Genomic DNA, 16,900 nt, shown 5'->3' with positions numbered 1-16,900 from the left:
CCCTCAGCTCCTGTAGCCATGATTGGGGCTTTCGAACATATTCCACCTGCACACTTCTGCCTTTAATACGGTGAAATCCCTAATGTGTGGCTATTGTCTTGTTTGGCACCAACTAACAGCACCGTAGACCGTTATGATAAGCAATACTCTTGTTAAATAAAATACGTGACATAAGCAACCAACTAATTAATATGAATGAAGTCTCTCTATGCTTTATGCATTAGTATCATAAAAATGTGTAATGGCTGTTTTAAAATATGAATGAAGTCTCTCTATTGCCTCTGCTCATTCTTCCTCACAAAATGCATCACTTCGCATTTCTCCACATTAAACTTCATCTGCCACGTGTCTGCCCATGTTACCAGTCTGTCTATGTCCATTTGCAGTCTGTTACTATCCTCCTCACTGTTTACTACTTTTCCAGCTTAGTATCATATGCAAACTTCAAAATTGTACTCCCTAATACCTAAGTCCACATCATTTATATAGACCCAAAACAGCAGTGGTCCCAATACTGACCCCAGGGAGACACCACTGCACTTCCCTCCAGTCAGAAAAACAACCGTTTACCACCACTCTCTGCTCTCTGTCTCCCAGCCAGTTCTGTATCCGCTGCCACTGTCCCTTTAATACAGTGGGCTTCTATTTTGCTTACAAGTCTCTTATGTGGCACTTTATCAAACACCTTTTGAAAATCCAAATAAACTACATCAACTGCACTGCCTTCATCCTTCACCAAAAAATGTTATCAGGTTTGTCAGACATGCTTTGCCTTTAACAAATCCATGTTTGCTATCCTTTATTTTTCAAAGTGAAAAACTATTTTGTCCCAGATTATAGCTCTAGATAGAAGTTTCCCCATTACTGACGTTAGGCTGACTGGCTTGCAGTTCCCGGATTTATTCTTCTACCCCTTTTTTGTACAGGGGAGTAACATTTGCAACCCTCCAGTCTTCTGACACCACCCCGGGGTCCAAGGAGGATTGAAAGATTGTGGCCAGAGCCTCCGTTATTTCCACCCTTACTTCCCTCATTAACCTAGGATGCATCCCGTCTGGAACGGGTGACTTATCTATCTTGAGCACTGTCAATCTTTTTAGTATCATTCCTCTGTTTATACTTACCTATCCAATTTTCCTACCCTCTCCTCCAATACTGTGGCATTGGCTGCATCCTCTTATTTGTGAAGACAGATGGAAAGTACTCATTCAGTACATCGGCCATGCCCTCTGCAGCCACAAGAAGATTTCCTCTTTGGTCCTAAATGGTCCCACCCTACCTTTGACTTACCTTTTATTCTTGATATTCTTATACAGTACCTTAGGGTTCCCTTTTATGTTACTCTGCAATCTTTTCTGATACAATCTTTTTGCCTCTCTTATTTCCTTTTACAGTTCTGCTCTGTACTTTTTATATTTTATATTCCATTTGATTTGATTTGTATTGTAGACATGACATTTATCATAAACCTCCTTTTTCTGTTTTGTTTTAATCCCAATTTCCTTATTCATCCAAGGAGGTTTGGTTGCCGACCTTTCCCTTTTGTGGAAATGTATTTGCTTTATTCCCAAACTATCTCCACCTTGAAAGCTTCTCATTGCTCATTAGCTATTTTACCTGCCAATCTTTCCTTCCAGTCTACCTTGGCTCGGACTTTTTAATTCACTGAAATTAGTCCTCTTCCAATTGAGTATCTACACCTTTGATTGCTCCTTGTCCCTTTCCATAAATTTCCTAAGCCTAATGATATTTAAACGCTCTGAGACGCTGCCCAGCGTGGAGGGCGCTATATAAATGCAAGTTGTTGTTTTGTGATCACTGTTGTCCAGATGCTTTCCTACTAAAACCTGCTCCATGTGCTCCACTTCATTCTTCAGAACTAAATCTGCTTCTTTCCGCGTTGGGCTGGAAATGTACTGATCCAAAAAGTTATTCTGCACAATTCAGGAATCCTTCTCCCTCATTGCCATTTATACTCTTATTTTGCCAGTCTATGTTAGGATACTTGAAGTCCCCCATTATCACTACTCTTATTGGTTTGCATCTTTCTGAAATCTGCTTCCAGATTTGCTCATCTATCTCCTTCCCACTATTTGTTGGTCTGTAGTATCCACCTAACAAAGTAACAGCGCCTTTTCTGCCCCTTAACTCTAACTTAATAGATTCTGTTTTGGGACCCTCTAGCACACCGGGCCTTTCCAGGGCCGAAACTGTGTCTTTAATCTATATTGCCAGCCCCCCACTATTTTTCCTTTCCTATCCCTCCTGAATACATTGTAGTCAGGAATATTCAGCTCTCATTGCTGTTTGTGCCAGATCTCCGTTATTGCCAATACATCATAACCCCATGTGGCAACTTGAGCCACAGCTCATCAACCTTATTTGTCACACTTCATGCACTCCAATACCGACTTATTTTTGCTCTGCATTTCTCCCCCGTCTAATCCCTCCTTTTTTTGGATTACTCCTTATTACATTGCTATTCGTCTCTCCCAGCCCTCTATGTAACTTTTTTCTCCTCTCTGATGCTGCATCCTGATTCCCTTCCCCCTTCCAAATTAGTTGAAACATTTGCCCACAGCACTAGTTAACCTCGCTGCGAGGACATTGGTCCCAATCCTGTTCAGGTGTAACCCATGGTCGAAGAGGAGAGTCTTGAGATTGGTCTTGAAGGAGGCAAGGGAGGGAGCGAGGTGGAGGGACTGCGATGTGGTGATCCTGAGGGTGGGGCAGAGTGGCTGAAGGCCTACCCACCAATGGTGGGGCAGGCGAGGTGGGGAAATGAAGCAGGCTGGAGTCCACTGATTGGAGGAAGTGGGCACTTTAGTAAGGGGTTAGGAGGTCGCAGAGGTAGGGGGAATCAAGTTTGTGTAGGGCTTTGAAAGTGAGGAACAGGATCTTGAACTGTATCCTGTGTGATGGGAAGAAAGTGAAGTCGAGCGAGGATGGGGATGATAAGGTCACGGATCCTGGTGCTGGAGACAAAATGGGCTTCAGAGTTCTGAATGATCTGCAGCATATGGAGGGAAGAGTTGGGGAGGCCGACAAGCAAGGAGTTTGCATAGTCAAGCCTGGATGTTATGAAAGTGTGTATGAGGTGGCCTGTGGTGTGAGACAGTGATGGAGCCAGGCGATGTTGTGGAGCTGGGGGAAGCCAGAGCGAGACATGACAACATGCATGGATGTGGGGTAGAAAAGATAGTTGATGGTCAAACAAGATGCCAAGGTTCCAGACTGGCCCAGTGAGATGGAGTGTGCATCCTTGGATGGTGATGCTGTCAGCGCCTGAGGTGTGGAGGCACTGACAATCAGCAGAGTCTCGGTTTTATTGCCGTTCAAATGTAGAAAGTTAGCTCTCATTCAGGACACAATGTCTTACAGACATTCCTTCAGGACAGCAGGGATCCTAGAGTCCAGGGTGGAGGCAGAGAAATAGAGTTGGGTGTCATCTGTATATATGTGGAAGTTGACCCCATGTCTGCAGATGATGTCACAACGAGGGAGCACATAGATATTGAAAAGGTGGCGACCAAGTTCAGCTCCCCAAGGAACGCCATACAAGACGGTACGGGGGCCGGAAGAGAAACCGGTTGTGGAGATGAAGTGGAGACGGTGTGAGAAGTAGGATCTGAATCATTGAAGGACAGAACCATGAAGGTTGAGGTGACAGGAGAGCCGGTGGAGGAGGGTAGAGTGGTCAATGGTTCTCGAAGGCAGCAGAGAGGTCAAGAAGGACTAGAAGGCAGAGTGAGCCCTGGTTGCAGACGCACAAAATGTCATGTGTCAATTTGACCAAAGCTGTTTCTGTGCTGCAGGTGGCATGGAAACCCGATTGGAGGGTTTTGTGAAGGGAGTGGCAGGAGAGGAAGGAGCGAAGCTGGGAAGCAAAGACTCTTTCCAGGACCTTGGGAAGGAAATGGAGGTTGGAGATGGGGCGGTAATGTGAGAACAGTGATGGGTCCAGGGAGGGTTTTTTGAGGATAGGAGTGATGACTGAATTAACCAGTCATGGATTGAGTGACTAATTTATTACTTTTTGAAAGGAATCATTACCGCTGGAAAAGCGATCCCCCAATTGACTAACAGCAGGTTCCTTCTCACTGCTAGGTAAATAAGGCGTGTGGAGTCAGGGAATGTGCCCAACATATCACCCTCCGGGAATCAAACCCAGATCTCTCGCTTGCAAGGCAAGTGCTCTGCTTATTTGCATCTACTAATGAAAGGAAAGTACTCTAATCATTGAGCTACAGGATTCCAAATGCATATGTTAATGCAAGGATGATTTACGATCACTGGGATTATCAGTTGCACAAAATGCTTGTGGTGTTCAAACTTTCAAATCCACATACAGACGATCAAATCAAAACTGAGTAACATTGTTCAAATGTATATACAGTATATAGTTTGGGACGTGACATGTGCTTTGGATTGCCAGGATGGGTGGAAGGCAAAATGGATGGAACTTGATCTTCTTTCATTTAGCAAAACTTATGTTCTCATCAAAAGTGTATTATGACTGCACTCAGACGGATAATTAGGAGGAACAATAAGTGAAGTCTCAGAATTAATCTATAATCCTTTATCTCTATATACCTGGTAGCCAAAGCAACCTCCACTGGTAACCTTTAACAATCAATACGTTTATTAATATACAGATTAACGTTATGCTTGTAAGAGTTCATGTACAGCATCGCTGGAGTTCAGAGCAAACCCAGATTCTGTTCTAAGGAAGCGATTGTCAATTTCTTAAATCATCCAATTATCCTTAAAGTGAATTTAATATGAAAACGAAGAGAATGAGCTGTCACATCCTTAAATATGTGCAAGCTTTTCTCTCAAATTCACGAAAATAAGAATCATGTGAAGAAAATATCAATTTCTCCTTTGAATGGATAAGAGTATTCCAGTCAGCCACAAATATATCAACATTGATATTGTGTTGAAATCACTGCAAAAATGGTTGGCCTGAGAATAGTCAACCAAAACAGCAAAACATTCATAACAATTCAACAATTACAGTTTTATCCATAAGTGAACATATCAGCATGGTGCCTTATCATGTCGTCGAGAGCTCTCAGAACAGAACACATGAATTAATTGTGAGGTCTGAAGGCTATCTATATGTAGGGAAACACGGCAGCCAATTGCACCAAACAATATTTCACAGACAGACATGAAGTGAGTTATCGATTTTATATGAGAGATTGCTGGCCATGATCAGAAAGGCATTTTCTTTTCTATTTCAATTGTACCATTGGATCATTAATGTCCTCCTCAAAGGGTAGAATGTGCCTTGGTTTAATATCTCGAGAACAACCGTGGCAGGCTGACACCAAATCGTCTGTCCTCTACAGCAATAACCCGAGATTGGAATGCAAAGTATTACATTACCTTCAGCTCAAATGCAACATTAAATGTAAGATATTTAGGCAGTCATTACCAGATTATGTGAAAATGCTCCGAAGCACCAATTCCATTACACATATGAGACATCTTATGAATCACATTACAATTATGACACATTATATATGACACAGTTTATGTGTGTTTTTGTGCATTTAATGAAGGCATTAACGTTTTAAGTATTAACATTATTGTTGCTCCCAAATTATACCTGTAATGGGCAATGCTTATTTATTTACAAGTACTTTGCCCATCAAGTGTTTTTTGGTATTCATTTCAGGTTTTACCAAAATAATGTAACATTTAGGAACAAAAATACAAAACAATAACCCAAAACTCGAGGCTAAAATAGCAAAGACTTCGACAGCAACGGTGTATTTCCCAGGAGAGCTGATGTAAACTGGTATAAAAGTGATCCAAACAGCACAAAAGATGAGCATGCTAAAGGTTATACACTGAGCCTCATTAAAGTTATCAGGTAATTTCCGAGCTAGAAACGCCAGCACAAAGCTCACTCCGGCCAGGAAAGCAATATATCCCGCCATAGAATAAAAGGCGCTCACAGAGCCCAGGTCACATTCCAGAATGATAATCTCTCTGTAATATTCTGTGTTTCTCATGGGAAATGGGTGTGATATAGTTAACCAGAGAGTACATATCAGGCACTGAACAGAGGTAAGGAGGAGTACACTCCAACGCTGCTGAGCAGGCCCGAACAATTTGGCCATGTTGTTGTTTGGAAGAGTTGCCTTAAACGCCAGAATCACAAGGATTGTTTTAATCAAAATACAGGAAATACAGAGAACGAAAGCGATAGCGAATGCTGTGTGGCACAACATGCAAGCCCAGACTGAGGGCTCGCCAATGAAAGTCACTGAGCACAGAAAACACAGCGTTAATGCAAAGAGAAGCAGATAGCTGAGCTCAGAATTGTTGGCTTTAACAATAGGAGTGTCTCTGTGTGTGAAGAAGACAATGGCAATACTTATTGTGGTGCTCACTCCCACCAGAGCCAATGTCAGCAATACACCTCCCAGCATTTCGGTAAAGGAGAGGAACTCTATTTCCTTTGGTAGGCAACGATCTCTCTGCTGATTGGGCCAATATTGTTCAGGGCATTTAATGCAGTCTGTGGAATCTGGGAAAGGTACGATAATTCAGTAAGTATGGCATGAATATTACTAAAGGGAGTTTTTGAAAGAGAAGCGTTAAATAGGAAGAGGAATTTTACACTCACCTGTGATGTTGCTGATTTCTCCCTCAGCACATTCTGTACAGTCAAAGCAACACACGGGTTGGCCTTTTCTGGAAACTTTTCGTGTTCCAGGAATACAGCTCTCACTGCAAACCGCACGTGGAATCTCAGAATAAAAATAAAACTTGTCAAATAAAATGATGCAGATTAATTAATCAGTTCAGATTAGTAATCAGTAATGGTTTTAGTCAATGCATGTGTTCAAAACAACACAAATGAACTGATTAGAAATAAGTGTTGTCCCAAAGCTGTTTAATTCTACACCTGAACTCTGAAACTCTCCCTCAAATGCATTCTATCGCTCGCTCTTCAATTTGAATGTCAGAACCTACCACACCGACAGTAACCTTCCCACTCTCTCATTCCCTCAACTCAGGGCCTCTACTGTAAAGCAATCGAAGTCGCTATTGCATGTGAAGGGAACGATACAAATGCAATCTGCTTCAATGTTTATGATCATAAAATTAGATAATCAAGAATCAGATTATATATTTTTACAAACTAAAGGGATTAAGGGATATGTGGATAGGGCGGGTGAATTGAATTAGGTTAGAAGATCAGCCGTGATCTTATTAAATGGTGGGGCAGGTTCCAGGGGCCGAATGGCCTATTCCTGCTACTATATCGTATGTTCTTATAATAATCCTTGCGTTTCATTCGGCGCCTTATCACGTCTTTGAGACGCCTCAAAGTACTTGACAGGATACATTGCAAAGTGAATTAACTGTACATTCTCTGGGAAAAATGCAGCATCCAATTGAGCAGAGCCCTCCGAACAGTCGTGGATTGAGTGTCCAAATTATTATTATTATTTTTTTGAAGTGATCCACCGATCGACTAACAACCGAATTCCTACTAAGTACTCTTTGACATTCTCCTTCATGGCAATTGAAATTCAAGTTTCTTTCTAAAGCAAATAGAAAACTACCTCAGTTTGACCATTGCTCCACACGATAGCCTCCTCATTCACCGTAAGCTCCCGGCTTGGAGATGCGGAACCATCGTAGAAGCCAATTACACGAGTTTCAGCAACGCCTTTCAAATTCTTTTGCCAGTTTATCAAGTCATACTTGGCCACAGGGTCACCGTTTTCATCAAAATAAATTCTGTCACCGGATTTTGATGTAAAATTTACTGACTGTAGGTAATGGAGAATCTGTACAACAATATCAAAGAATATGATCAAATGTAAGGCAGCATTGAGGAATCATAACGTCACATTACATGAACGATAATGTTTATTATATGAGATGGTTAGTAACTTAACAATCGTCAGTAGGTTGACACAATTCAAAAAATACACAGAGCATTGGTTACCAATACAGATATGTTTTATGTACGAATGTTTCCTTACCTGCCATGGCTGAAAATTTGATGAGTGTGCACAGGTGTTGTTCATAAATGGTCCTTTTCCTCTCTCACACAAAAGCAGATTGTGAAGTGCATGAGCTAAAGCGTACACCGCTTTGTATACGTTGTAGGAAATTCCATCCATAGTTACATCAGAATATCCATTGTGTATTTCTGTTACATCTTCTTTGCCGGTGCATTGCTGCAATGTGGATGTTGTGTTTGTTTGGCTTGTGTTTCCTGACCAGAAACTACATTGGAACGCAGTTTCCCAAAACTCCTGAACTAAACTATTTCCGGGAAACTTAGACGGATGAATTTTCAGAAGGAATTCCTGCAATCCCTTTACTTCTGCTGAAGGAATCGCTGGGCCAATTGCTCCAATAAGAAATCTCGCACTTTCATTTGGGGCAATAAGTTGGGCTGTTATCCAGGCTTCAGTTCCCACCCACTGTATTCCAGTGAGGTTTTGTCGTATTACTTCTTTGAGTAATAACTGCATTTCCCTCGGGGCAGCAAAAGCCACCACAACTTTTGCAGTGAATGATTTAATTATGTTTACAGTTTTCCTTATCTTTTCATTAGAATCAGTTCTGGAAAATGATTCCGAGAAGGCAATACAAATGCCAAGTTCCTGCGCAATGTCTACAAATGCCTGCATTCCAAAGTTACCATAGTCATCGTTGCTTCTGATAGTCCCAATCCACGTCCATCCAAACTTCTTAATGATTTGAGCTAAAGCCTTGGACTGATGGTAGTCACTGGGTATGGTTCTGTAAAACGTGGGATATTCGTTCCTGTCACTGAGACAGACACAGGTAGAGAAGTAACTGACCTGCAGTTAATTAGAAATTTGGACAGAAAACAGTTAGGATCAAATTAAAAATATCTTGTATTTTACATACTTCTGGTGAATATATTGATTTCCAATCTGAACCATTCCACTATAGTCAATTAAAACAGAAGTTGCTGTGTCAACCAACAGTTCAGGCAGCATCTAGAGAGAAAGTAAAGTAAGTCAATGTTCCGGATCCAGGACACTTCGTCAGAACTGAAAGTAAATGAAGAATAGAACAATTTACATTAATTACCACAATTTAAAAAAGAAAACAAACATGAATACTTAACATATATTTAATCCGCAATATTCTTCTTGTTCTGTGATTTCATTCTTCGGGTAAGTGTAAAATACTTATTTTCTTTTAGGAGGATAACTAACATTCTACCGATATTTCCCACATTGAACTCTGTATCCCCATCAAACCTTTCATATCTCTCCAAACTGCTTACTTCCCCAATCGACTCCCCACTACCTCCGCTCGACTGGCTCTGGCCTCCTGCATGTGCCTGGTGCCCTCCATTCCACCATCGGTAGCTGCACTTTCAGTCACTATCACCAGAAACTCTGGAACACCCTTCTTCCCCATCTTCAGATCACACCTGAAGACCTTCCTCTTTGACCATGCCTACTGTTACCTCCTCCAGCCTTAGCATCAGCCTCTGCCACTGTCAAGCATTCTGGGATGCTATCCTGCATGAGAATCACTTTATAAATACAAGTTGTTGTTGTGGTATTATCGTGATGACATACCATTGGGATTCTGAATGGACCAATTGACCTTGCAACAGCTATGGACTCCGAGGATCCATCACCACCAACAAGAGCTGGGACATTAGGAGGCCCTTCACAGTTATGGTCATCCTCTGTTGCTCCTTGACCGTTCACAAGGCTCAATGCTACTTTAGTGGCAATATTGGAAGATCCGCAATCATCATAAATCTTATATCCCAGAGTAATATCAGGAAGCAGTGCAGGGTTCTGGTTTATTTCCTCTATTGCAAACATCATCGTATTGACCAGACGGAAGGCTCTAAAATCCAAACTGCACGAGAAATCCACCATTAATGTTGCAGGTATATCAGAGTCCTGTATATTGTATGTCAGCTTCAATAAGGTGCTTTTTGAATAGAATCACTACACTTTTCAGTAAATCCTGTGAAGCACTTTGAGACGTACTCTCGAGGTGAAAGACGCTGTTTTAAATGTGAGTAATGTTACTTTCCATTGGGCCAAATGCATTCAATAATAGCAATAATAATCAGCCCGGCATTTGACATAGCCCATGTGACATAAAGAACGTTTGAAATCATTTGTTTACAAAGTTAAGAGATGTGCAGCAATTGCGGTTACAGATGATAAGGATAGTTGAGGCAGCCCTGAAGCCAATCAATACTGGCGAGAACATGGGGAGAATCTCAATTCTCTTTTCTAAAACAACCAGAAAATCTTTCACAGCCATCTGTGCAAGCAGATAGAGTCGAGGTTAACATGCTATCTCCCCATCAAGTGGGGGCTTCACACTAATCCATTGCTAAGCACTTCAACAGCTTAATCTGCCGGAAGAGACTCTCTCATTATAAGCTATTGCTGCTTTATTTGATTAGAACACGATGAGCGCATTTTTACTAAAATAGGAAGCAAAAATGCGTCTAAGTAATTATTTATTAAATACTATTTCGGCTTGCTGTTAAAAATGTGGAACCTTTCAAGTGCGGGCAATTTTTTCACTTCAATTTTATTAAATATACAACATTCATTCAATGGACCTGGGAAGGCTTACCACATGCGCATACATTAAAGTCTGATCATACGATGGTCCCTAACATTACTGAGCTCACCTTTTGCATTTTGTTTCTTCTGGAGCAGTAACGAATGTATTCATTTGTTTAAAGCGGTCAAGGTGAACATCAAAGATACCTCCGAGAACGATATCGCCATCTTTGGATATTTCCGATAGATTGAACTTGCCTTGGAGCCTGCAATGCTTTCCCTGGGATCCCCAAACACAACAAGCAATGAGCAGCCACACATATGGGCTGAACATCACAGAGCTTCTCGGTAACCGCTGCTGATCCCTTGTCATCATGAAACTGTGCTGTATATTGTATGTGTCGCTGCATCTGTTTGTATATATAGTGTATCAAACAGTAATCACTTGTGGGATTAGTTCCCTTTCTGATCCCAAATATAAAGTGTAAATACATTGTGAGAATCCCAGGGGCAATAACGGACCTGAGTATGGAAACAGTAACTAATCCCTCAGCTCCTGTAGCCATGATTGGGGCTTTCGAACATATTCCACCTGCACTCTTCTGCCTTTAATACGGTGAAGTCCCTAATGTGTGGCTATCGTCTTGTTTGGCACCAACTAACAGCACCGTAGACCGTTATGATAAGCAATACTCTTGTTAAATAAAATACGTGACATGAGCAACCAACTAATTAATGTGAATTAAGTCTCTCTTTGCCTTATCTAATGCCCTTTTCGCAGGCCTCTCCCTCAGCTCCACCATACACAAAATCCAATTAAGTCACAACTCTGCTGCCCGGATATTCACCTGCACAAAGCTCCGTCCCCCCATCACCCCAGTCTTTGCCAGGCTCCACTGGCTCCCAATCACCGAATGGATCAATTTCAAGATCCTCTCACTCATTTCCAAATCCCTTCAAACCCTCACACCTTCCTACCTACCCAACCTTCTTAGCCACAGCCCCTCACCACTCCACCACCCGCTGCCTCCACTCGGCTGGCTACGGTCCTGTTTGTCCATTGTGCCCTCAGTTGCACCATTGCTGGTCGTGTTTTCGGTCACTGCGCCCCAAAATTCTGGAACTTTCTCCTTCCATCCCTGCCCCCTCCCTCACCAACCTTCAAATCCCACCTAAACAGCTCCCTTTTTGATGGTGCTTACGGTCACCTCCCCCCTCCCTCTCCCCCTCGCTCATTGTGAGACTCCGCCACTGTCAAGCGCTCTGGGACACTAACCCGCACGAAGGGCCCTATATAAATGCAGGTCGTTGTTGACTGTGTTGAAATCACTCCCATAGACTTTGGCCAACAATAGTCAAACAAAACAGCAAAACGTACACAATAGACAACTATAGTTTTGCCCATTAACATAACATAACATGTAGGAGCAGGAGTAGGCCATTTGGCCCTTCGAGCCTGCCCCGCCATTCAATCATGGCTGATCTTCTAATCTAACTCCAGCTAATAACCTGACCCTGCCTTATCCCCATATCCCTTAATCCCTTTTGCAATAAGAAATCTATCTATCTCAGTCTTGAATATGTTCAAGGACTGAGCGTTAACAGCCCTTTGGTGTAGTGAGTTCCATACATTCACCGCCCTTTGAGTGAAGAAGTTCTTCCTCAACTCAGTACGAAAGGGTTGCCTCTGATTTTAAGGTTGTGACCCCTGGTTTTAGTTTCTCCAACCGGGGAAACAATCTCCCACTATCTACTCTATCATTGCCCTTTGATGATCTTATAGGTTTCTATAAGATCCCCTCTAATTCTTCTATATTCCAGAGAATATAGGTCCAAATTGGTCAGCCTATCCTCGTAACTCATCCCCTTCATCCCTGGCACTAACCTAATAAATCTACGCTGCACCCCCTCCAAGGCAAGTACATCCTTCCTTAAATAAGGAGACCAAAACTGGATGCATTATTCCAGGTGTGGTCTCACCAGGGCCCTATATAGTTGCAGCAAGACTTCCCTACTCTTATACTCTAATCCTTTCATAATGAATGCTAACATACCGTTCGCCTTCCTAATTGCTGCTGCACCTGCAGACTAACTTTCTGTGATTGGTGTACAAGGACACCCAAGTCCCTCTGGACGCTAACACATTCCAATCTCTCCCCTTCAAAAAAATAACCCGCTCTACTGTTTTTGGTACCGTGGTGGATGACTTTGCACTTCCCTACATTATATTTCATCTGCCACCTACCTGCCCAATCATCTAACCTATCTATGTCTCGCTACATTTTTTTATGTCGTCCTCTGTGTTACTCTCCCTCCTAGTTTTGTGTTATCTGCGAATTTAGATGTATTAACATCGATGTCCTCATCTAGATCGTTGATGTAGATGGTAAATAGCTGAGGCCCAAGGACTGATCCTGTGGTACTCCACTAGTCACATCCCGCCAATCTGAAAAGGACCCATTTTTCCCTACTCTTTGTTTCCTAACCGTTAACCATTCCCCAATCCACGTTAATATGCTCCCCCCAATTCCATGGGCCCTTATCTTTTATGCTGAACCTTATCGAGTGCCTTCTGGAAGACCAAATAGACCACATCCACTGATCCACCCTTATCTGGTTTACTGGAAATATCCTCAAAAAACTCTATGAGATTTGTTAAACATAACTTCTCTTTTGTAAAGCCATATTGACTTGGCCTAATTATACTGTGCTCCCCTAAATACCGCACCACCACATCCTTAATCAATTTTCTAAAATTCTTCCTATCACTGATGCGAGACTAACTGCCTATAGTTCCCCATCTTTTCCTTTCCACCTTTTTTAATATGGTGTGACATTTGCGATCTTCCAATCCATGGGGACTGCTCCAGAATCCAAGGAATTTTGGAAGATCAGACACAAGGCCTCCACTATCTCATAAGTTCCTCTTTTAAAACCCTGGGATGCAAGCCATCCGGACCAGGGGATTTGTCACTTTTTAGTGCTAACAGTTTGGATTCTATGCACTCCACAGCAATAACCTTGGACTCAAATACATTACTTTTAGCTGGAAAGCACATTAATTGTGACAGATTAAGGATCCTATTACTGATTATGTGAAAATGCTAACAAGCATAATCCCATTATACATATGAAATATTAAATATATGTGATATTCAACTTAATTATTTTCTTTTTTGCATTTAATGAAGACATGATATGTTTTCGTTATTTTACTCACGATTATATACCTGTAATGGGCAGCGCTTATTTATATTCATGAACCATGAACAATACCATATATGAGAGTGTATATATGAAATATTTGACATGGTTATTTTCTTTTTATGTTTATTGAAGAAATAACAAGTGTTTATATTATTGTTCCCCTCAATGTACACCTGAAATGTGCAGTGCTTATTTATTCACAGGTACTTTGCCCATCATGTGTTTTTTAGTATTCACTTCAGGTTTTATCAAAATAATGTAACATTTAGGAACAAAAATACAAAACAATAACCCAAAACTCGAGGCTAAAATAGCAAAGACTTCGACAGCAACGGTGTATTTCCCAGGAGAGCTGATGTAAACTGGTATAAAAGTGACCCAAACAGCACAAAAGATGAGCATGCTAAAGGTTATACACTGAGCCTCATTAAAGTTATCAGGTAATTTCCGAGCTAGAAACGCCAGCACAAACCAGGACCTGGAAGAGCAGACCAGTCACTGGGGCAGGGAGTCATCTCACTCAGCTCCTGGTAACACTGCAGCCAAAGCACTAACGGATAGGGTGCTCCTCACTGGACAAGTAGCGGGAAAGCTTGCCGGACATTAATACCAATGGTGAGCTATGTGGTTTTAACTGGTTAGACTCCAGCAGTAACTGAACGCACCCTCTGGGCTCTCCAACCCTTGGCTCTTGCCAATCTGCGCTTAATACTTTCCGGAATTAGGTAGGCAGGATGCTTCCCTCCAGGGAGAGAGCGCGCATTCCATTCCAACAATCTAGTGCTGGGATTCCCATTTGTAAATAATCCTTGCATTTATAGGGATATAGGAATTAGGAGAGGAGTAGACCATTTGGCCCCTCACGCCAGCCCCGCCATTCAATAAGATCTTGGCTGATCTTCTGACCTAACTCAATCTGTCCCCCTTATCCCCATATCCCTTAATCCCTCTATCCGTTGTTGTTTTTTTTGTTGGTGGTTTCGTTGTGCTTTTGTTCGTGTTTTTGTTCGTGTTTTTGTCGGTGTTATTATTGGTATTTTTATTCATGATTTTTTAGTGTTTGTTGGCGATTTTGTTGGTGTTCTTGTGTTTTTGTTAATGTTTCTGTTGGTGTTTTTGTTGGTGTTTGCGTTAATGTTTCTGTTAGTGTTTTGTTAATGTTTTTGCTTATTTTTTGTTAGTGTTTTTGATCGTGTTTTTGTTATTATTTTGTAAGGATTTTTTTAGAGCTTTGTTGGTGTTTTTGTTAGTGGTTTGTCAGTGTTTATGTTAGTATTTTAGTTAGTGTTTATGTTAGTGTTTATGTTAGTGTTTTCGTTCATTTTAATAATCCCTCCAAAAAATAAAACAATAATACATTGGTCATTTTCAATCCATGACTGTTTGTGGGACGCTGTTGTGCGCAATTGGCTGCCGCGTTCACCCACAAATATACAGTCAATTTACTTTACACCATATTCTGTGAAGGGCTTTGAGATGTCAAGAAGAAGGATTCAATGCAAGGATTATTATGCTTATTGTTAGTGTTTTTTTCAGTGTTTTTGTTGGTGGTTTTGTCGGTGTTTTTGTTGGTGTTTTGTTAGTTTTTTGTTTATATTTTTGTTAGTCTTTTTGATGATGCTTTTGTTCGCGTTTTTGCAGTATTTTGTTAGTTTTGTTGGTGTTTTCGTTGGTTCAGTTGTTTAAGTTTGACATCACGCTGATTAACTTGTCGTTTTTCTACAATTCTCCATGCCCCGCCCCTCTGTCTAGGCTCCTCCCCATCTATCCAGGCTCCGCCCCCTCTGTCCAGGCTCCGCCCTGCTCTGTCCTGGATCCGCCCGCTCGGTCCAGGCTCCGCCCCCTCGGTCCAGGCTCCGCCCCTCAGTCCAGACTCTGCCCCCTCTGTCCAGGCTCCGCCCCGCTCTGTCCCAACTCCGTCCCGCTCTGTCCTGGCCCCGCTCTCTCTGTCTTGGCTCCGCCCCTCTGAGCCCGCTCCACCCACTCTAGCATGGCTCCGCCCCATCTGTGCCAGTTCCGCCCCACTCTGTGATGGGTCCGCCCCCTCTTTTCCAGCTCTGACCACCCTGTCCTGGCTCCAATCCAGTGGGCAAAGGGGTAGTTGGGGTGGCGGGATTTGTTATCTGGATGCCCAACCTGGAGCAGAGGGAGGCAGTGATGGGATATAGGAGAGATATAAGGCTAGGAAGGCAGTGAGAGAGAAGGACTGATACAGGAGTAGTGGAGTGTGGGGTGTAGAAGGTGGAGAAATTTGAATGGGGCAGACAGCGATACCAATGCCAAGCTATGTGGTTTTAACTGGTTAGAAACCAGCAGTTACCGCAACGTGCACTCTGGTGTCCCCAAGCCTTGGCTCTGGCCAAATTGCATCTGTAAGCAAGGTCAGCGGATGCTTCCCCCCAGACAGAGAGCGCTCATTGCATTCCAACAATCTTTTCTCTAGTATTTCCAGTGCAGGTGGATATACACCAATCTCAGTTTGGTTTGGATACTGTTCAGCATGGTGATGGGTTTCCACATGTGCACCAAAGAGATTGAGCGTGACTTGCCTTGTGGATAAAGGTACTGGGACCGTGAGGTGGGGACCCCGGGTAACCCCCCACCACCCACTCCCACAATGGAGCTGCAAAATCTCATCACTCCACAAGGGGCGTTGTTATGCATTGCATTGTGGCTATTGCTTCCTTTTTTCGGGTGTAATTGGGAGATGCTATACATGGAATATAATTGTGTCTCCAAATGGTGTGAACATATGTGAGTGGTCTCCGGATACCAAACGGGGAAGGCAATGCTGTCTAACACGGTGTATGCAATGCACACACACACTGGTATGTGATGCACACGTGGACATTTGCTCTGTCATTGAGGAGCATCCCGCCAATGTGCGCATATCGCACAACAACAACAACAAGATTCCATTTATAGAGCGCCTTTCACGTCGGGAGGACGTCCCAAGGTGCTGTAGAGTTGGGTCAGGACCCGAGCAAGGGGGAAATGGTCAGGGTGAGGGGAGGGAAGGGAGGGGGCGAGGAAGAGGTAGAGAGTTGAGAGGGGAGCTGAAGGCACGGTCAAAGAGAAAGGTCTTGAGACCGGCCTTGAAGGAGGAAAGGGAGGAAGCGGCGAAGGTACTGGGG

The 16,900-nt window shown here is 42.6% G+C and overlaps 1 protein-coding gene across 1 annotated transcript; it reads right to left on the bottom strand.

Annotated features, from left to right (window-relative positions):
* Positions 1-5,630: 5,630 nt before the first annotated feature.
* Positions 5,631-10,932, bottom strand: LOC121849895 (extracellular calcium-sensing receptor-like). Its single transcript, XM_042339203.1, has 6 exons — positions 10,688-10,932; positions 9,600-9,891; positions 8,013-8,843; positions 7,587-7,814; positions 6,641-6,764; positions 5,631-6,541 (listed from the first exon to the last, which is right to left on the bottom strand). Exons 1-6 carry the CDS (start codon positions 10,930-10,932, stop codon positions 5,631-5,633), a joined length of 2,631 nt encoding a protein of 876 aa, XP_042195137.1.
* Between the last annotated feature and the right edge of the window lie 5,968 nt (positions 10,933-16,900).

Source organism: Callorhinchus milii, unplaced genomic scaffold, assembly GCF_018977255.1.
Source record: "Callorhinchus milii isolate IMCB2004 unplaced genomic scaffold, IMCB_Cmil_1.0 Scaffold11, whole genome shotgun sequence".
Lineage (NCBI taxonomy): Eukaryota > Metazoa > Chordata > Chondrichthyes > Chimaeriformes > Callorhinchidae > Callorhinchus > Callorhinchus milii.
Note: the sequence above shows the minus strand (reverse complement) of the source record. Positions and strands in the feature narration are given on the sequence as shown.